At 40.8% G+C, this 22246-nt stretch overlaps 1 protein-coding gene across 2 annotated transcripts in view; it reads right to left on the bottom strand.

Moving 5' to 3' along the window:
• Positions 1–13707, bottom strand: part of RAD51B (RAD51 paralog B) — a 341877-nt gene extending 328170 nt beyond the window's left edge. For both annotated transcript variants that reach the window (XM_083863788.1, XM_083863789.1), the window contains exons 1-7: positions 13608–13707; positions 11160–11253; positions 10333–10446; positions 9089–9205; positions 5402–5538; positions 1839–1958; positions 419–602 (exon numbers count right to left, since the gene is read on the bottom strand). In XM_083863788.1, the coding sequence (XP_083719914.1) occupies positions 419–602; positions 1839–1958; positions 5402–5538; positions 9089–9205; positions 10333–10446; positions 11160–11253; positions 13608–13678 (837 nt within the window). In that variant the 5' untranslated portion in view covers positions 13679–13707. The remainder of the gene's footprint in view (positions 1–418; positions 603–1838; positions 1959–5401; positions 5539–9088; positions 9206–10332; positions 10447–11159; positions 11254–13607) is intronic.
• Positions 13708–22246: the final 8539 nt, after the last annotated feature.

The following is a 22246-nucleotide window of genomic DNA, read 5'->3' as shown; positions in this document are numbered from 1 at the left end:
GCATTAGATAGAGTGACAAGGCAGTACAAAGGAACAATCAAGATAAACAATATTTAATGGCAAGAAAATGTAGAATTTAAGGAAAACAACAACAACAACAACAACAACAAATAATAATAATAATAATAATAAAGCACTGAGAGACAGCTGGACACTCTAGTATTTTCTTATTTAAAGTCCCAAATTAACAAAAAAAATTTTCTAAGTAGTTTTAAAAAAACAAGCAAAAATATCCCACAGAAGAACCACACCAAGCAGAACCATTACTGTTCTTCTATTTCCCAACTACATTCCAACTGGTACCTGCTTAAAGATTCCTGCTAGAATCATTGTCTGGTTTCTGTTTTCCTGTCATTTTCCTTCTTCTCTATTACTTGATACTGTAAGGCAAAAATTTAGAAAAGGAGGAAGAACTTACTGGTATTGAGAACTCCTCTGCCAAATACTTCAACACTGATGCTCCTCTAGTCAAAAAATTACTTCTCTCTGCCAGATTGCCCTGGAGTTTTGTATCAAACTCCTTTCTGACAACTGAAGCAACAGAATCAATTATGATAAGTTTAACTTTCTTCGAAATAATTTCTTCTTCCAAAGACATAATCCTAAAAAGAAAAAAAAAAAGTCACTGAGAGCATTATTTACACAATAGAACCATTTTATAACACTGAAATTTTTAAAATTATTCATTTAATAAGCTTAAAGTCAGTCCTTCTTTCTCCCTCCTCACACACCACCCCCATTAACATCTGTATGTATTAAAGAGATTTGGAAAGGAATCTGAGGCTCAAAGGGGCCAAGGCAGGACCTCTCCACAAGAGAGGTTTGGAAGACCTCTAGCTAGCAACAATATGCTGTACAACCCCTGAATGGCAGACACCAAGTTGAAACTGTGCCTTACTGTGGTCTTCCAGTACTTCAAGGGGATTTTTAAGTAAGAGGGAGAGTGACATTTTACATGGGCAGATAGTGATAGGACAAGGCGAAGTAGCTTTAAACTAAAATAAGAGAGATTTAGATTAGAAGTCAGGAAGAAATACTTTAGTCAGTGGGTATTGAAGCACCAGCACAGGTGCCCAGAGAAGCTGTGCATGTCCCATTCCTGAAAATGTTCAATGCCAAGTTGGACAGGGCCCTGGACAACCTAACTAAGCAGGTGCTATCACCACCTATGATGGGAGGTTTGGAACTACACGATCTTTAAGCTGGCTTCCAACTCAAGCCATTCTATATTTCTTTAGTTAGCTACTAGCTGTTCTCTGATAAAGCTGTTATTAGAAGAAAAAATATTCTGATAATAAGTCCCCCACTAATATAAAACACACAACATGATGCTAAAATATAACTTAATTAGTTTTCATTGCAACGTATGTTCACAAATTAATATAAGGTAACAACATGACAATACAACACTGCACTCAGGCTGGTGACTGCTAAACAACTCCTCCCTCCCAATGCTGGAGGAATCCCCACCTTCCTGGAAGTAAACTGCTTTGTAGGAACAAACTTGTATTGCATGGAAAATACCATGGTCTCTCCACAATCCAAGAGAATACCTGTCTCATGAGCATTCTCCTTCAAAGACTTACAAGGATCAGATCACACAAAAATTGTCTATCAGAAATTAAAAAGCATCCAGTGAATTAGTCACATGCTATGAAATGAAAAGAGCAATGTCAATCTTTCTGTAGCAGTGTTACTTTGTTGGAGACCGTGCTGATATCCAAATGAAAAGGTCTCAAATTAATTACTCTTCATAAAACTTTGGTATAAAAAAAATATTGTTATAGACAATCCAGTCAAAATGGTCCTTTCTTTTCTTAAACTCTGGAAAAGAGTACCTCTTCAGTACACAGCAACAGGTCAGCTCTCGGTACAGGTGGATGCTACGGGTCATGCAGAGCAGCTTTTCATCCGAGTCAAAATAAGTAGGGAATCTGTTTGCTGCCATTTCAATCAACCTATTAAAAAAAACCCCAGAAAACAGAAGGCATAAACCGCAAAAAGAACAATACAAGATAATAAGGCATCAAGTATTTAGAAAGCAAATATAGCAAAGCTCTGAACCACAAGCAAATACCAACTAAGACTGGAAATCCTTTTAAAAGGAAAAGCATACTTTATCAGAGTGAAACAGTGGAAGTCAGAACAGTTAGGTTCTCTTTCCAGTGATGCTGACTCAGTGGTATACTAGGGAAAGACATCAGGTGCCTGTATGCAAAGAAAGGGCATTATCTCCTCTAGAAGAAAAGTTTACTTACTAAGTTCTTCAAGTTTTATACCAGAGATTCCACTCAACGACCAGGCATTTTCCTATTCTAATTATTTTATCTAAATATTAATTTAGTTTAAATAAAACTACTCTACAACTCTAACCATCTTCCTTCTCGCCTTTATCTTGCAGTGAAATCATAGAGTGGGCTTTGTGTCACCACAGAAATTTAACAAGCTGGTGAGAAACAGAAGGTCCATTAGAAGATCCAACCAACACAGAAGCAGGACTGCAAAGAACAGAGCCCAGTTCAACCCCAAGTACTTATGCAAGCAGTACGTGCATGGAAAATATGCTTGACAAAGTAAAAATCTTTTCACATATAATCTATCCTTAAAACACAAACAATGTCATTTGGATGGAAGACGTTCACTGAAACAGCTTCTAGTTTACATTACCTATTTATAAAAAGGGCTTATAAAATCTTAATAAAATACACTTGTTAGAACACAGGAAAAAAAATTAGTAAAACCACTGTGTCACAAAGTGACTGAGGCACCAGCTGCAAAAGCATCTACAACTGAACATCCATTCATTCAGACACCACAGCTACAAACAGCAGGACATGACGTAACAAAAAGACTGAAGAGCTGAAGTGACTCCCTTTACTGATAGAACTGAATGTGAGGGACCATGACTAAATGCTATCCACTACCTTATCATCAAATTCATAAGCCATCAAAACCTTGAATTACAATTGCTCAGCATACCACTGGTTATTATCAGAGTAGACTAAGCAAGCATATCAGATAACAGGTGATAACACCAAAAGAAGTCAGAAGAAGCCGGATATTTATTATTTGTTGTCAAAATATTTTCATAGTCACAAATTATGTCTTGGAAAAAAAAAATCACACAGATGTAAAACTAAACAGTTTTCATTATTTTATACATAAAATCACTGAGGAAATTAAATAGTGTGCATTTTAGACATGCTGACTGCCTATAAATTCCTCAGAAATTACTGGAAAGAAGTTCTGTTCCTCTGACCACAAGGCAATTTCACCTAGGTCCTTAATTAAAGAGATGATCCAAGAATTTCACTTTGAAACCTGTAGTTACAATCTACATTAAATTTTTTTTCCACAACGAAGATTTTAATTTTTAGTAACAAAAAATACTCAATTGTTTGTATTTCAAGCAGACATATCCCACCACCTATAGCTTGAAAAGAGTGGCATCTAGTGGATTATACTTGTGGGCACAACTTACTCTCTCTTCAAATTTAAGCTCCTTTCACTAAAACACAAAGTTAAACTGAGTTTAGGGAAAACAAATTTAAAATCAGTTTAGAAAGAGAACTTGAGATTTTTGAGGCAACATCCTGTTCAAAGCAGTCGGAACAAGTTACTTGAGTCTTTATCTATTTCAGAAGCCTTCAAGGACAGAGGCAGCACCACCTCTCTGGGCAAAGCTTTTTCACCACAAAGGCAGTTAGGAATTCTAAAGCTTCTCCATATTACCAGCCCAGAAATAAAGCTCAGTGTATGCCTGCTGTATCCCAGCACACAGCCATGTACCATTGTCCTTCAGGCCTCCTCAGTGCAAGGGAAGGCTACTGTTGGATTGCCCCAACACCTTCTCTCCGCTCAACTGAGCAAGTCGGTCTGTCCACAAACGGCAAATGCTCCAGCTCCCAACCACCTTGGGAAAAGGGGATATGCACCTCCCTGGCCCTGACAGTTCAGCTCCTTAGTGGATGCAACACAGAAAATATAAAATCTAGTCAGTTTGCTGAAATTGTGTTTATCATTTGCAACTGAGTAATACTAAATATGATTTAATATGTAAATATTCTCATCTTTAATAATAATATTATTTTCACCATCTTCCTTTCTACATGCTATTCTATTTTCAGCAGTTTCAGTTTCATCTGCATCTGCCTTCCTTTTTTTAGCACTCATTTCTAAGTGACAAGTCTCAACTCATTTTTTAGGTCCTACCATTTTTTACTATTTACACTTCGGAGACCTGAAATAAAACTTAAGTGGTGTGTAAGGAGGAAGCACTGTACTTTGCAGAGCCATTGCTTGAAGCTTTTTTCTTTGATATATTATACTTCAAACTTCTGTGACATTAGCTTGACAAAAAGCAGGGTTAGAAATCACACCTTCTAATCCATGATAACTTGCAATGAATGTTACTTTGATACTCCAGATTCATGCCATCAATATAGCTACTAAATCATCTGAAATATATAAATTATTTCACTGAACTTCTTTCTGCTCATTTTTCTACACAAACAAGGATGAGACTACTGTGCTTCTTGTCTTTCCCCAGACCTTTAATAACTTTTGAACTTGCTCATTTCAAACAACAGGGACAAAGGAATAGTAATCTCAAAAACAACAAAGCTGCAAAGTTTAGTGAAGTTGGTAACTAAGTAAAATTAATCAGAGCTACATTTAATGAAACACTGCAGGACTGTTTCAATAGATAATCAGACAGTTAACATGGGAAGAGAGGCAGCCAATATGTGTAACTCTCAAGCAATCCAGCATAGGATGTCTCCTGTCCATTCAGCACTCAAATGCACCAAAGTACATAGCCAAGCCATTTGGGTTGCACGGAGATATCAGAAGAACCAGAGATGTTATAGAAGTAAGGTAATACAGTACTACATAGCTGCTAAGGTTATAGGAGATGCAAGGTTACTGCAGAAGGGAATCAGAAATGCAGGAGGTCACAAGGCTCCATTCAACAGAACAGGATGGAAATCTGAAGGAAAACTGGCAATGCCAGTCCCATTGTTCACTGGAAAACCTCCATTGCCTCTGCAGTCAAAATGCTGGGCCTTTACATCCTCTAATTACGTTCCTGTTAACTCCACAAACCAAACTGCAAAGCAAGATTTCAGATACAGGACTGGTAGGACCATTTAAAAGTTGAAGATCGGGCCATCCACCTTGTCGTATCAGAACTGGAATCTGCAACCTCATACAATTAGGAAGACGAGCAAATCATTTTATTAAATTAATTTCATTGTCTGTGGAATAACTGCATATATCAGAGGAATGTTTAATAATTACCATCAGTATTTAAAACTACTTAATTAGTGCTCAGAAAGTAATTGAAGGTTCCAAGATAAAAGGTGCTAAGAAGCTGTGTGTATTTTAGAATTTCGCATCTTACCTTTCAGCACTGAATGCAGACTCCGTGTCGATGTATATAACAGCCCCATCTAGTCCTCCCATGCTTACAGGCAAAGTAGCCAGAACACTCAACAGAATACAAAATTGAGTTTTGCCACAACCTGGTGGGCTAGTTATCTGGAAGGAAGAAAGATTAGCAACAAAACATTCATTTCACTGTAATTCTACTTTTCTCTAAGTCCCATTAGCCAGTGTTCTCCCAGTTCCGCTCTTTCAGTTACCAAAGGAGACAGCAGCCATGAAAAGCCAGAACACAGCCCACAAAGACCAACTTGCAGTTACTCTTGGATCTGTACCTTGCAGACAAATTCATCCCCTGAAGAATAAAAAAGCTTTTCAGACAGAGCATTGTGCTTATACTTTATTTCTTTGACATCATTATTACTTCTCAAAATTGAGGTCCTCTAATCTCCCCCTCACCTCACAAGATGTTCCCTAGAGACTCCGAGGTCTCTTCCATCTGTCCCTGTGCTACCTTCTAAAACAGAGCAGAATTAAAAGATTCACAGTTGTCATTCACATGTCATCAATGGCTTTTAGAGCTGAAAACCAAGTTCAGCACTAATGAGCTCACAGATATAAACATCTCCTCATAAATCATCATTACCTTGGTTAAACCAGGTCTCTCCTAGAAATCACAAGGATAATTGCTTATATCCTATAAAGACTGAATGTTCAATAAGAACCACATATATACATAAGACAGATTTTATCTGCACCAGAGACTAAAATCTGCACTATGCAGTGTGTGTTTTTTCACTGCTGTTAACTCTCTATTACCGTATTTCAACACCAACACCATTCAGTAATCCAAACCAGTTCCCAAATCTAAGCTTCCACTTGTGCTCACTGAAAGCCCCTGTGGTGAAGCAGCATTCAAAGAGACCATGCTCAGCTTGTACGGAAAGATTCCAGTATTGAAGATTCCAGATTTTGAAGAGAAAAACCACCAGGATCCAAAGACCACATTGTTTGATGAGATCACCAGTTTATGAGAGCAGTATTTTTCTATTTAAGATGGCAGTCTGCTGCTCTTTATCCACTGCAGATCTTCCAGAGACTGTGTCTGAATGCTGGGCTCTGTGTTCAGATAATTCCAAGTTCATTACTACTACAATGGGTCTTTAAATACAATAGTGTGTCTTTAAATACAATAGTGGGTCTTTAAATACAATATCACGTTGTCACAGCTTCTGGAAGGGAGATGTTGAAATTATAGGAGGGCCAAAAAACAGCAAAACCAAAGTCAAAGTGACTTATGGCAGTGAAAACAGTGATGGGTTCAGTCTTATGCTAGTAGCAACAAACTAGCAATGCAAGGTGTAAAAACAAGCCTCTCCAGAGAAGTTGAACTGTAAAACAAAGCATGCTGCCTCAAAACTCCTGGTATTGCCAGAACAATGGCCCAAATATTGTTTTAAACTTAAAAACAAACTTTACAATAGACAGACACTCAAAATCAAACTGATTTTTGAAACTACATGCACAATAGTTTGGTTTCAAACAGAAATACTCTTTCACCACAAGATATTACAGTATTGCTATGGTTTTATTTTAAGCAGTAGCAGCATGACTTGAAGCACAGAAAATTTACAGGGCAACACTGAAAGATCACATTAGCTACAGTTAACAGTTGGTTAAAATCTCTTTAATCACCTTTGTCTTTAAACAAGGCCTGAAAGTCAAGCTATATCAATCAATCTACTTGAAGCTTTAATGCAAGAGACACATTAAATGATTTTTGTTTAGAAGCACACACTGCATTTAGTGAATTACAGATCAGGAATCAGTCACATTTATGCAATCTCCTCTCCAGCCAGTGTACTTAAATTACAAACTATCATATCAGCAGTATCTGCTACAATTTAATATGAACACAAAGCATATATAAAAAGTGCAGAGGCAATATACATTCCTTAGACTGTGACAGCCAATGAATCTCACCAGTTGTTTCTTGTTAAAAAGCAGACTTGAAATGAATGAGGGGAGGGCATCAACCCAGTTTATTAAATTAAAATGTTTAGACAACCGTGAGGATACTTCATAAAAACATTCCTAGTTTCAGCCTCACCTTGGAGATGCACTGGAACCAACACTCACTTCAGTGGCTGACACAGAAGCTAATTCAGCAGAGGTGCTATAAAAGCGTCCAAGATATGAGTATCATATCAGAGAAAAATGAGGGAACCTTGCAGTACAAGGAAGCAAGCCAATGGAGCAAGAAAGCATTCTATTCCCAAAACCAACAATATTTCATGTTTACTCTGCATTCCTTTAGAGGGCCTTAAAACAGGCTTTTAAATAATCCACAGTGAACAATTTTACAAAACTACAACACTTTATTGTAGTTACACTGGTTCAGCAAGTGTTTAGATCTACAGAACCCTATTTGAAATTTCCAAATTGAATGTCTGCAAAAAAATTGTTTGGTTTGTTTTACTCTAAATTTGCTCTGAAAAAATAATCACCTAGATAGAAACATAAAGACTGTAACAGTTTTTAAAAGCATATTTTATTAGACAGAGATAAATTATTTTTCAGTAAGCTATATACTATTTTCTCTGGCACATCTGTAGGGTTTGGATGAAATCACAAGGAGCTATTTCTACATCTACCAGAAGATTAAACTCTTCAATATTCAAAAAATGAACTATTTTAATTTTTGCTCATAAAACTTGGCCAAAAGTTCTGACCACAGAATTTCAGCTATGATTTAGCCTCCAATTTAAAACCTAATAGTGGCTTGGAAAAAATATGGTCTGAGACAGCATAATGCAAATCAACTCCCTCTGGCACTCAAAAAGCAAGAAGATTTGGCGGTAGAAGATACCACCACAAGTCTTAATCCTTCTGATCAGGTACTCAAATTCCAAGTTTCCAGCCACTCTCATTGCTGGGTAAAGTAATAAAAAGACAATGATTTAGCCCTACCAGTCAGGAAGTAAAGCTCATCTCCTGCTGAAGGCATTGCTCAACAGCAGCACAGTTACAATCTCAGGACCACACATATAGCTACTGTATATATTTCTTACTATATAGGAACAGCTCTTCTTCAAAGAAACAGACTTTAGTAAGTTGTTTCTCTCAGAATTCAAAGACTTGCAGTATTCACCTTAAGTTCTTCTGATCTAAATTTCTTACAGTAAACAAAGGAACAAAGCTAGGCCTAGATATGGAGAAAATATTAATTCTGACAGATCAATTTAAGTTCATGGATGCATTCTTAAACATTTTAATGGTAACCTGCATGGTGTACATTCCATCATCTACAAAAAGAAATTCTCAGAATCTTTAAAAATTAATAGCCCCTCATTACATAAGAGATCCTAGAGCAGAAACTGTTTAGTCTCAACTCAGCGTTGCTTGAACTCTAATGTGTTTTAAGTCACTGTTAGATTTCATAAGTAATTTTTATCAGAGATTAAAATCAATCTAGCTTGATTATAGGGTGCAAAAAAATGTATTTTCTTCATAGTAAGATTTGCACAACTTCTCTGACAATTTGCTACAGTAGACAAAGAAAAGCACTTGGCAAGGACTGTTTTCATCCAAAAAATTTTGTGTGTTTTGTGTTTGAAGAACCTGATAGATGACAGTCCAACCTATCTGTGACTTTTGATTTCTAGGTAGAATGCTCAAATAAAGTAAAATACATTAAACAAGTTACCTCTGTGAGGGATCCACAAGGCACTCCACCATGCAGGACTCCATCCAAACTATGAAGTGTGGTGGATAAAAAGGCTGAAGAAGGATTGACAGACTTCCTTAATTTCATTTCATAAGCCTACAAAAGGAGGGAAAAATAGCAAAAGAAAACAAGCAAATCAGAAAATGCTTTTTTAAAATGGAAATAGGAAAACTGTATTTGCTTTCAGCAACCTGGTATGACTTAACACTCCACAATGAGAGAAGTATTGTTATATTCAGCTATAGTCTGCCCTTAGGTCATCACCCTTCCTTGTATTAATATTCCATTTATAGCTCAGAGAGCAAATTTAAGTCTTTTTCCTCTCCCTCACCACAATATTAAATCATAAGCCCTTAATCATGATGTGACAAAAGTTGTCTCCACTCCTATTCAACAAGGTTTGTTTTCAACTGTAAAATTCCCTGATCAATGTTCATTACTAATTGGCTAGCTTTAAATACACTCAGTAAAAGCCATACTAATTCTTCTATTAGTAACTTTATTGCAGCATATTAGTGAATTCAAAGTTTCACAGAATTACTCATATAATTACTATGCCAATTACACATAATAAACTTGGACATGGATTATTTGTGTAAGGAATAAAAAGGAGGTTGCACTGACTGAGGTCAGAACTGTCTGTATCCTCTCTGTTCTAAAAGACAGAATATCTTTTTATATTAATTCAAAAAAGAAAAAATGCTGCCATTGCATTGCAGCTAACATGTTTCCTTCTTGCACCCTCCCCAGTTAGGCTACTGTAACCTAAGACATGCTGCAACTCATTTACATGGGTAGAAAAAGTCGTCAAGAAATTACTTTCAGGATCACTTCAATTCTTGGCACCACTTTTATATCTAAACCAAATTTATACTGAAATTCTTATTATTTGCTTGTAGTAAACAAAATTTTTATTTTCTTAGCTGCAGGATACAAACTACAAGCAATTTTTCCATGCTGGATTGGCAGAGACTATGACTGATTTCCCTAGTGGACTCAGAACTGATGCTGCAAGCCTGAACAATCTCATAGGGCTTCATACCTAATAAATGTAACTGCATCAACCTAAAGTGCATCAGAGACCTACATTTAAAAATAAAAACATTATGTCATTGTGCAACAAAAGTGAGACACCACAAGCCTCCCAGCTTAAAAGATGAGCAGCAATGATCAGCTTTTTCCCAGTTACTGTATCAAACCAGTATCAACATGAGCATACTTACTGTCTGCATTTTGGGAGCACAAGCTCGGCTGACTTTACAAAGCAGCTTTTGCACCTCATAGTAGCTCTGTCCCGTCACTTTCATTAGCTCCAAGAGGGAAAGACACAAGAAGTCCTGAAAGATTACAGAGCAATTCAGAGAGCTCAACCTAGAAATCCAGGCTGGGGACTAAACTGATGCAACCTGTGCAAAATTAGTACATATTCCACTGGTTTAGCAACTCTCCTTCAGATACTTCTACACATTGATGAGGTCCCCTCTCAATTGCCTCTTCTTGGGGCTGAGCAGCCCCAGCTCCCTCAGCCTTTCCTCGTAAGAGAGATGTTTCAATCCCCTCTTCATCTTCATAGCCCTTCACTGGACCCGCTCCAGGAGCTCCCTGTCTCTCTTGCCCTGAGGAGCCCAGAGCTGACACAGCACTCCAGGTCAGGCCTCACCAGGGCTGAGCAGAGGGGCAGGATCCCCTCCCTCGACCTGCTGCCAATGCTCTTCCTAATGCAGCCCAGGATCCCATTGGCCTTCTTGGCCACAAGGACACACTGCTGGCTCAGGGACAGTTTGGTGTCCACCAGCACCCCCAGGTCCTTCTCCACAGAGCTGCTTCTGCGACTGCCCTACCTCCACAGGGATAATAAGTACATAAAAGTTTAAATGTTTTAGTTAGGCATCTATAATTTTAAAGCTCTGTTTTTATAAAAGCAGCAGGCCAGAAAGAGTCTGAAATCCTCTCTGCTTTATAGAAAGTAAAGCTCCCGGTTTAATTAAACTGCCAAAACAAATCGACCCACAAAATAACCCACTCCCCACAAACAAAAGAACTCTTTCACCTGGCAGGTAGTGATCTGATAGCGACTCAGCCTCTCACACATTTCCTGAGACAACTGTGCTCTTCTTAGTTTCTTAGCAGCCATGCTTCCCAATCTACAGGGCAGACAAAAAAAATTATTTAAAGATGATTTAAATATGACTGTGTGGACAATTCCACTAACTCCTTGCTAAAGAACAGGGAGGTGTGCACACATACATGATCTAACGTGATATAAATTTCCCATATAAGTCTGTGTCACATTAAATTACATTACCAGTCTGAATGCAGTTTTGTTAAACTACATCTGATATTTGACTGTGTATGAGAACACACGAGTGAGAACAGAAGTGTCAGCAATGTCTATAGGAGAGATGTTTCGGGGACATAAGAGAGCTACAAATTATGCAGCCACGAGCTGAACAAGAGAAATAATTATCTTTGGATGCCTGAAGGCGAATTGAAGAGCAATCACAGAATATACACTGCCAGAATAGAGCCCTGGTGACCCCCTGGCAGTGAATTCTGCACAGAACACCAGGGGATGCTCTCCAGCCCAGTACAGCCCAAAGTACACACATACCTATGCTCGACCGTGTTGCTGTTGTACACACACTATTTAGCCGACATTCTCTACTATTAATTCATACAAAGGATTTTATAATGTAGTAAGTGCAAACATCGCAAACGCTTGCCGTAACACAAAACTGCTACAACTTTGCAGACGCATCTTCACAAGATGGAATCTTTATTGCCCCCTCTACAACATTATCCTTGAACAGGAAGGAGCCGCCAAGTTTAAGAGACAAGCCTGGGACACGGGGATGCGCCTGCAGCCGGAGACCCGGCCCGGCCCCCTCTCACCCCGGCAGCGAAAGCCGCGGGCACCAGAAAAACCAGCAAACCAGGCTCACCCCGCGGCTGGAGGCGCCCCGCCGCACAGCAGCCCCACGCCGGGCCCGGGGTGCCGTGCCGGACCAAACCGGGCCGGGCCAGCCCTGCCCCAGGAGCGGAACCGCGCACACACAACTCCGCACAGGCTCCCCGCCGCGGGGCCGCCCGCCAAGGCCTGCGCTCGCCATTGGCCGCGCCGCCTCCAATCATCGTGCAGCGCGGCGCGCAGGGCGTGCCGGGAGCTGTAGTTCGCGGGAGGGCAGGCCTGTGATGGCGGTGTGGCGCTGCCCGGGATACCGTCCACCCGCGGAGTGAGGAGACTGCTCTCCTCTGCGGAGACTGAGCGCCCGAGAGGCTGCTCAGTGTTCCTTCTGCACCTGAACGGGAGAGCGCCCCCCGAGGCGGGAGCCTTGCACGGCGCTCTTGTGCTGTAATGTAGGAATTCATTCCATCCTCTGCACACAAGTGTCTACAGAACCCGAGAGTCTCTAGCACGGAGAGTGCCATGCACGCGGTTAGTTGTTAGTAAAGAGTGCTGGAATGATGTCCGCTTATTTAAGGCTCACAGATAGCTAGGCTGCTGCCAGCTCTGAGAGAAATGCCCCATAATGTGAATCCCGGAATCAATGAGGATGGAAAGGAGCTCTGGGAGCATCGAGTCCAGCCCACCACCCAACACCGCCTTGTCACACCCTGGCACCAAGTGCCACATCCGGTTTTTCCTTCACTGCAGGGACAGTGACTGCACCACCGTCCTGGGCAGCCCATTCCAATGCCCAATCACTCTTTCTGTGAAGAAATTCCTCCTAACATCCAGCCTAAACCTCCCCTGGTGCAGTTTAACTCTCTGTCCTCTTGTCCTGTTGGTTACCTGGGGGAGGAGGCCCCACGCCACCTGGCTCAGCCTCTTTTCACAGAGCTGTGGGGAGTGACAAGGCCAGAGCCCCCTTTTTGCCAGGCTAAACAACCCCAGCTCCCTCAGCTGCTCCTCACTGAACTCAAGAACCTTCAGCAGCTTTGTTGCCCTTCTCTGGACACCCTCTGGAACCTCAATGTACTTCCTGAATTGAGGGGTTTAGAGCTGGACCCAGTACTCCAGATGTGGTTTCACCAATGCAAAATGCAGGAGAAGAATCATTTCCCTAGTCCTGCTGGCCGCACTATTCCTGATAGAGGGAATTTCTGAATGTAACAGGGAGAAGCAGTCATCAAACATGACTGACATGAATGTCTATGGGATGAGTTTTCCAACTCACTCTAGGTTATATTAGAAAGCACTGAACTTACTACTGTGTACAAGTTATCTGCATAATCCTTACAGTACTAAAATATAACCCAACTGAAGAAAAAATGGGCCAAATTACCTTGGACATCTAACTGTGAAACTGCATATTGGGAAGTGCATGGCTGGGCTTTTGCCTATTCTGAAAAACAAATGCACAGTGAAGCTGCAAACTACAGAACACTTCAGCCACTCTTGCAAATGAATGAACAGCAGAAGCAGCAAGAAGCTATCATAAAATGCCCAACAACCACAGTATCAAAAAGGGTCAGGGAATTAGTGTTTCTTTCATACCTTGAAGGGAGCTTACATGCTGAAAGAAGTCCAGAGGATTTAAGAAGCTGGGCAAGGAGTAAGCAGCCCATACAAAGGCAACTCAGAGCTGCAGTGAAAAGGTGGCTGAACAGGGAGAAATGTCATGGAGGAAGAGCTCCTCCTAGTGTAACTAGTCTTTAAAAGTTGACTTGAAAAATGTGAGTCACCTTTGAGAAAAGCCGTCTAAGTAAAAGGAAATTATGTCTGTTGCTGCAGTTTAGTTTTGATGCAAAAAGGAGGAGATGACCATAGTATAATTTGTCATAAACTACTGTTTCCTCCTCAGTAGAGTGGTAGCAGAAGCCCTACCTTCCCACCAGAGGAAAGGGGAGCATTTGCCTTGATGACTTTTCTTTCCTCCTACAAATGCATCAGGGCTTTCCCTTCACTTCCAGGCCAACAGGCTTCCTTTCCACTTTCTACACAAACAAAATACCTGTATTAAACCAGAGAACTGTTTTGGGACATTGAGCAAGGGAAGAAAATCTTACCAGCCAATTACTTTAGAAAATTTGTGAGCAAAATCAATATAGCCAGGTGCCTTTCCTGCATGTTCTTTGACTCTCAATTCTCAGAGGTGTCATGACTGTTCCCCAGTCTGCTTCTCAGATATGCAGATACATCTTTAAACACACTGTCAAATGATTGTGCATCATCTTCTCCATGTAACTCGAGGGAGAGAACATTCAGAGGATAATCAGAGATGTGTTCATATATGCTTAATCACTGTTAACGTTCTCAAGCAGCAACACAGCTTCCATATATTTGACTAGGACAGTAGTTGCTAGGGAATCAAGGCACTCTGCAAACAGCTCTGCTCTGTGACCTTGGTCAAGCCCCTTGACAACAGGGTGTCTGTTTTCCATCTTGGCTTTGTTTTTGGCTATTTAGTCTGCAAACTGAGGAAGCAGTGCCGGTCCAATAGACTCATATGTCGGGCATGATACAGCAGAGAACTGTGCTAGTCTAAGCCTCTTGATGCTTCTGGAACTTATAATAAGAAAGGATAAATAAAGCTAAGAGATGATTATAAGAACTGAGTTTCACCACATTAACATAAGAAGGTCATTTAAACTGGCAACACTGGAGGAAGAGTCAGAGAAGGGCAATATAACACCAACAACAAACGAGGTCACACAGAACCAAAAGGATCTAAGATCAAGCATACCAATTAAAAAAAAAAAAAGGGAATGGTGATTAGCTGTCTAAGGAGGAAAGCAGAAAGGGATAGAATCTGGTTTGAAGGACACATAATGAAATACTTATCAGTTCTTACCCAAATAAATACTCAGTAGTTAATAATTCTGCATGTCCCTAGAATTGAAAAGATAATGGTAAAATGTTTCCTCTCTGGAAAAGATTCCACAGAAAAGTTTCTTCCTCAAACCCAAGACAGCTTTTTGTGAGCATTTTCAGATAATAATTCTGGAACATGTCAGATGATTCACGTAATTACTAAAACAGTGTCAGCTCACTGATACTGACTACAATCCTCAGGTTTATTACTATTTTCCAACTATCAATTCTTGCCTTAAAATTAGCAGTGTTCCCCTACTCCTGTGAAAATGTCTCCCCAAAAGAGTCTACTCCAGGAGAATATAGCAACAATTGTGACTGACAAGGGTAATCCAGATATTCAGAGCAATTCTCCATCTCATGCTTGCTGACTTGTGTCTAATTAGTCTAATATATTCTTATTCCTTGGGGTTGCCTACTTGATGCCTAATGCATTCTTTAATAGAAAGAAATGACCTATGAGCTCTGGAGACTGCAAAACAGTTATAGAACAGCACAGGCTTTCCTGGGATTAAGGTCCCAAGAGGTTGCTCAGTAACAGTACACAAAGGACCCTCCAATGAATTATTCTGTCTATGTCTATCTCCCCAAAGGAGTTGAAGATTTACTTCCAATCCTTTGAGATTTCCCCATTAAAAAAAAAAAAGAAAATTGAAAGATCTCATAAGGAGGCCTGCACCCTGGTTGAAAACACTTTATTTTTCATGCTGTCCACACCAGCACAGCTTTAGGAAAGCTACTTCAACTTGAGATTTTGTCAGATGCATCTGCTCCAGGGATGGGGTGGGGAGAAAGGAAACCACCTTTCTGTTGTTTCTAGAAGCTGCTCAGCACAGTGGCAATTGGCTACAATAAAAAAACACAAGAACAACAGAGCTGTGAAAAAGTAACCCGTCTTTTCAATTTTGACTTATTCCTCCCCCCACACCCCAGTCATCTGTGGACTGGATAAATGCTTCTCCCCAAGCAATTAACCTTTTTCCTCCTGCTCAGGAAGGATTAAACCCAATTAATAATGAATTCTCCTCAGGTATTAGTGATGACCTGTCTGACCACACACCTTTACACCCAGGAAAAAGAAGATTTTTTTTTTCTCAGGACAGGCAGAAGGCATCTCTCTGTTTTCTGTTTATTCATACATGCTGCTGTGAATCCAGAATTATCCATAACCTCCAAAACTATTTCAGAATCATCTGCATTTGCTTTCTGCCCAAACTACAACAAACAAATTGAGAGACTTCAGGGATTATTCCACTTTTAGCCTGTACTCATCTAAGAAGATTACCCACCAAGATCAGCTTCCTACTTCATTTAGCTTTTTCTGGTTAAAGGGACAGGAGGAGTCATTCAAGTCTTTGGAGTTTTTATATTTCCCAGTTAAGTTTCTGTTAGATGAGAAGGCCACAAACTGATACAGTAGCAGCCTAATAGTCTATGTGAAATTGTTGTTAGAGAGCAATTCTTTACCTGCACATGCTAAACCAAATTTACCCTACATAAAACAAACCTGACATTCTCCTGCCTTTCACCTGTGCCTTACCAGCACCCCTTTTTTACTGCCTTGTCTTGACCTTCTGTTTACTGGTTGTCCCAGTAGTGATGTCTGCAATCACCAGGCCTTGCCACTCTCAACATGGATTTTCCTGCAGCTTTCCCTGAGATGCTGAGACAGACAAAGAAGTGACAAATGTCACAGCAGGGGGGCTTTAGGAGCCTTGCGATCCTTCACAGCATCCAGCCTCTATTGAGAAGCTGCAATTAGACTAGAAAAATCAAAGTAGCTCACAGTGACCAGTAGTGAAAGTGCACTGTGCACCCCTTGTATTGAGAAGCTGCAATTAGACTAGAAAAATCAAAGTAGCTCACAGTGACCAGTAGTGAAAGTGCACTGTGTACCCCTTGTATTGAGAAGCTGCAATTAGACTAGAAAAATCAAAGTAGCTCACAGTGACCAGTAGTGAAAGTGCACTGTGTACCCCTTGTCATCACACTCCAAGTCAGACACCATGAAATTAGCACTGATGGTGCCTGGTTTTAGCAATTAGGGTAGGACATCTGTTGCTTTCAGGTACAGCCCTCGCTCCATCTGTAGAATTCTTCAGTGGAGAAAAGAGACAACAGGAAACAGTGGACTCAACTGAGAGATGAGCTTTTTTCCTCAGACAACACCAGCAGAAAAGAGTAGATCTCAGACACTCATCTCTGTGCAGTTGAAATGGGGGAAAAGGAGTTTTCACTTTGTGATGTTACAGATTGATTGCTCTGATAACCCGGAAGTTGATCTCAACCCAGTAGCTCTTATTTCAAACAACACACAAACCAGAAAGCAAACAAAGCTGGGAACATTTCATTCCTTTAATTGTTTCAGTCTGGGGCCTTTGACTTTTACATGGTTTTCATTCTACTTATTTTTAAAGCAATGAATGAGATCCCTATGGCTGGAACTACAAAGGGAACTGCTCCAGACATCCTCCCCTAAAAGATATTGCTGAAGTGCTTCCAAAGGTGGCCGAGTGGCCTGGAAGACAGAACACACCACCAAATCTGGGCAGAGAAAGCAGAAGAATATCTCCACTGCCACAGTATTTGTGCTTTACAGTCTTCTGCTTGCCTGTGAAAGAATGAGACATCTTCATGCCCTGCAATTGGATGTTACTCATGCTCACACACACCTACAAGGAACTCGGCAGTCTCAAACAAGATCAAAACAGAGACCCAGTGTCCTGTGTCATAGCAGTGTTGGAGAACAGATGGAAGAGATATCTTAGTGGATAATTACAGAAGATTTAACCACAGAGGAAAGAAGAGATCAGGTTAATTCTGTGGTGATTATTTTTTTTAGCTTGAAGCATGGCATTTTTTATCCATTTTACTGGGATGAGCACACAGCAGTAATATCTCCCCAGTACTCCAGTACCACAAACTCAATTACTATAGAGACTATCAAGGCAAGCATATTTGTCCCTCAGTGTTTGGGGACCATGCTATAGCTGTGATCACATTATCCTCACCCTACATTGACTGCCCATGACAAATTGATTTTACAGAACCATAGCTATTTTTTTAAATAAATCGCTACAGCAAATTCTATTAAACTAACTAAGCAGCAAACTAAACCTATACTTAATTGAATAAAATAGGACATTGTACAGCAAGAAGCTGAATGATTAGCTGTTTTGCTGAGCCAGGGTCCTATTAATTGTCTAATAACTGAACTTTTTTTTCAGTGGTCTTTAGGATAGAGGCTTATAAATCTCCATGAATCATCAGAGTCCAATCCAGTTCAGTCACTGAAGGAATATTTTCCTGGACCTCAGTTTTCACACCAAAGAGGGAAAGGGCATGAAATGAGAACACTCTCAGCCTTGCAAAATAAAGTGCACCACAAGGAAAGGTGCCAGTGAGCTGACAGAAGATAGAGATATCCTGCATTCATCACTGACTTTCATCAGCTGTGCTGTCATGGCATCAGTAGGGACAGGTGTATCCTGGGCTGTGTGACTCAACAGCCCTATGGTACCAAAAGTTTGATTCAACTGGCTCTCATTCAGCTTCCACTGGGAGCTGCATGTTTCCCTGACCTCACAGTGGGAACTCACCAAGTCACATACAAAGGCCAAACAATTTTTTTAAACCTCTGAATTGAGCTGGCTTCATTTTAGGGCTTCCAGCTTGAAATACTTTCATCCCCAGGGGTGCACAGCTGACATACTTCTAACTGGAGGCATCTGAAGAGAATCAGCAGAGAAATGTCCCAGACTGGTAAAACTTGAGTCAATCTAAATCTATGGTCACTTTTCACATATCTAGGCTTGAATGATAAGATCAGGAATCTAGACAAGTCATCATGGCTGGGGAATGGGCAGATGAGCAAGATGACTTGAGGTCAGTGAAGTGAATAAAGTTACAGTAAATCAGGCTCAGAACAGAAGCAGAGGTTTGGGTTTTAAAAACACAGAGCATAAACACACAGTTTTGATTGTTTCTTTCTCTCTGCCTTTAATCTCCCTGGGACAAAAAGAAGCTGGGAGGATGAATGAATGTCAGATGTGAAGAAAATCTTTGAGTTTTCAATTTCCTATTTTAAACCAGGACTAGAATAGTAAAAAGCAGCAGAGGTCAGAAATGAGATAGAAAAAAAAGCAGTATTCACCCTCTTATCCCAGGGATAACGGTTTCAATCTGCTGGGTATGAAGAAAGACACTGGAATAGAAAGTCCAGAAAGAGCAGAATGTTTTATAGTGCAAGAGAGGGAGACTGTTAATTGTACTAGACCTATGTATGGTTTGCTCTGAGTTTTTCTAGCTTAATTCTGCCATCCTACACCACAGTCTTGTACCTAAACCACAGAGAGAGTGCCCAGGCCCTGCTTTGTCCTCTGGGAAGAGTCAGAAGATGAAGAACAATTCTGGAGCCATCCAGAAGCCAAGACTTCTGTCTCCATCCCAGCATATCCGAGAAGGGCAGATGTTTGGTTTCTGTTAGATTAAGCTTTTGGCTGGAGATTAAGCTTTGCTGTGGGTTAGCTGCTGATCCTAACTGAATAGCTTGCCTTTCTATCTGCCAAAAATGCCTAGAGTAACACACTGGCTCTTTTTGTGCAGTCTGTCAACAATTAAAATAAAAACATAATATCAAAACTATGTTTTTTAAATTAAATGAAAAAAAAATAGGTTGGTATGGGGAGTAATTCTCACAGTCTTTCCTCCCCACTGCTAATTTCCTCTGCTTACGAGTGCTTCCATTCCTTCTTCTGCCTGTTCAAAACTTGAAGAAAAAAGGAAATTGCTGACACCAATTCAGCCACGAAAGTGTGAATATTGAGGGAACCCAAGAAGAGTAAGACTTTCTTCTTATACACCAAGGTGGGAAGACTGATGACTTGGTAAAATGAAATTTATTATCTACATTTCACCTCAGAAACACTTCCTGACATTTACTGTTTCTGGTACCATTAGTCTCTGTGCATGAGGGTAGGGGGAACATAGTGGGGCAGTTCATGTTTTTAGGCCAGCAGCACTGCAAACCCATACTGATGCCCCATATGGCTCTGCAGATTTTGGAGGGCACATGCTAAAACCAATTCCTTTCTCTTGTGCAGATTTCAGCACTTGAGGGAAATCCTGGTTTCTTTGGTTTATGTCCTTTCCTTACTAAAACATGAAAATTTGAAGCAGCTTTGTCTGAAGCAGGATTTAGTAATAAGCAAGGTCCATGTTCCCTTTGGTTCTCATCCAGTGTTACTGATTTCACCATTCAATGAGCATTAAACATTCCCTCTGTGATTTAGTAACATTTTACACGGAGCCTGCAAGCTGAGCAAGAGCCTGCAAGCATGAGACACAGAATAACAAAGAAATTAGTCCAGACTAAGGGCAGTATCCTTTCCTTTTCTTCAGGAACCAGTAGTAGGAAGGCCCATGTCTGTGCTGGTGCATGCTTTGTCTTGCAAGCAGCTGGGCTGCACAGGCACTCCTTGTTGGGAGTGTCTGGCTCCAGCACCTGCCATAACCTGGGTGAGTACCACCTGCCTGCTGGGCCAGGCTAGTCTCAGAGGCTACTGAGCACCCTGGCTGTGAACTGGCACCCTGGAGGGCCTGTATCTGCATTTGAGATGTACTGATACTTACAGATATTTCAGGACTGGATTTTAGAGGAGCTGGTATCAAGGTTTGGATTGCTACATCTCATGTCACTTCTTATTCTAGCAGGGCTTGCTCAGTCTTAATCCTTCAACATACAAACCAGATAAACTAACAGTCATGCAGGATTGGGAGCAGGAGGAGGGAGCTTCTTTGTATAACCTCATTAAAACATCTCTGTCTTGTCTGTGTGTACAGTGAGAACCCCATGAGGGCTTTCATTGCACCTTTGGACATAATTGTCTTCTTTGCGTGATCTTCTGAGTTGGCTAGCTAATGATTTCTTTGGCCAAGATATCTGCATTTCAAAAACACCATACTGTGACAAAGTGCCCATTTCTGCCTGCCTTTACAGAAACAGACAGTTTTCCCATATACAAATAGCCTTTCAACAGTTTGAGTAACTGCTGCTCCTCTGCTCAGGGTCAGCCCCAATACTTGGGCTGCAAGGTGGAGCAGCAACGGGGATATTTGATCAATGCTATTGTTATAATAAAAGCTATCCCTGACAGAACTGTAGGTAAAATATCTCTTGGGAGCAGCGTTTCCTGCTGAGTCCATATAGAAGGCTTGGCAGAATGCCCAGTGCTTTTCAGATATTTTTTGCTGGTAACAGAAAAATCCTCCTGCAGGGCTGTAGAGCCAGCCCCCTAAAGCCCTTGACCCTTAGTGTGTAATCTCCCAGGAGACCCAACACACATGAAGAAATATAATCTTCTTGAAGCATCTGCTGTCTGTGTTGTGTTAAAATATGACTGGGATGCAACTGTCAAATCTCCAGCTCACTCAGTGCAGAATCCTTTACAGGGCAATAAAAAACACAATCTCTCTCTATTGCTTTAAGGAGGGATAAGTTATCATGACTGCAGCCTGAGAGGTTTCTGTACCCAGCAGACATTTCACATGCTTTTGTGTCCTGGGAAGGTAATAGCACACAACAGATGGGAAACGGAGCCGTTTGGCGAGGTCACGGTCATGGCATCACGTGTAAATCCTTTGCCCACTGGGACCTCGTGGCGCATGAGCTGTGCTGGGGAAGCCAGGAGGAGCTTCCCTGCTTGCACAGTGACAATTGGCAAGGAGGCCTGGGAGGACAGTCTTGGCAAATGGATCAGTCTGACAGATCAGCTTTCCCGCTGGGCCTGAAAGGGTAGCAGACATGTTTCTTTTCATAGAAGACACAGAGAAAAGAGGTGTCTCCTGTTTTTTAAATTTCTTTATATATTTTTCTGAGCCAGTTGAGGACTTGGTCTCTGCTCTGAAGACCTAGGTGTAGGGAGCAGAAAAGAGTGCTTTAAATGCAGAACTAGCACGGAAAGAACAATCAATATGGCTTGTCAATGATACTCAGATCTGATCTTGTTTCAGTTTTCTGTATTTTTTTTCAACACTGTAAACTCATCTCCTTGACATCTGCCCTGCCCTTGCTCTCAGTCTCCATCTTCCCTTCCCCCACTTTTCCCTTTAATGCAGGTGTCCTCATTTCCCCTTTTGTGCATATGACCCTTTCACTATGCAGGGATTAGTATCTCACTCAAAAATATGTGAAATAGATACGCAGATGATTTAATTTGCTGGGTTTTATAGGGTTAGTGAGACAGACTGGTATGGGAAGAAGGGTATATTCTAGCAGGTCAGCTGAAAACATCTTGGGTACAGGATGAGTAATGTGAAACACC

The sequence above is a fragment of the Zosterops lateralis genome (assembly GCF_965231275.1).
Source record: "Zosterops lateralis genome assembly, chromosome: 6".
Lineage (NCBI taxonomy): Eukaryota > Metazoa > Chordata > Aves > Passeriformes > Zosteropidae > Zosterops > Zosterops lateralis.
Note: the sequence above shows the minus strand (reverse complement) of the source record. Positions and strands in the feature narration are given on the sequence as shown.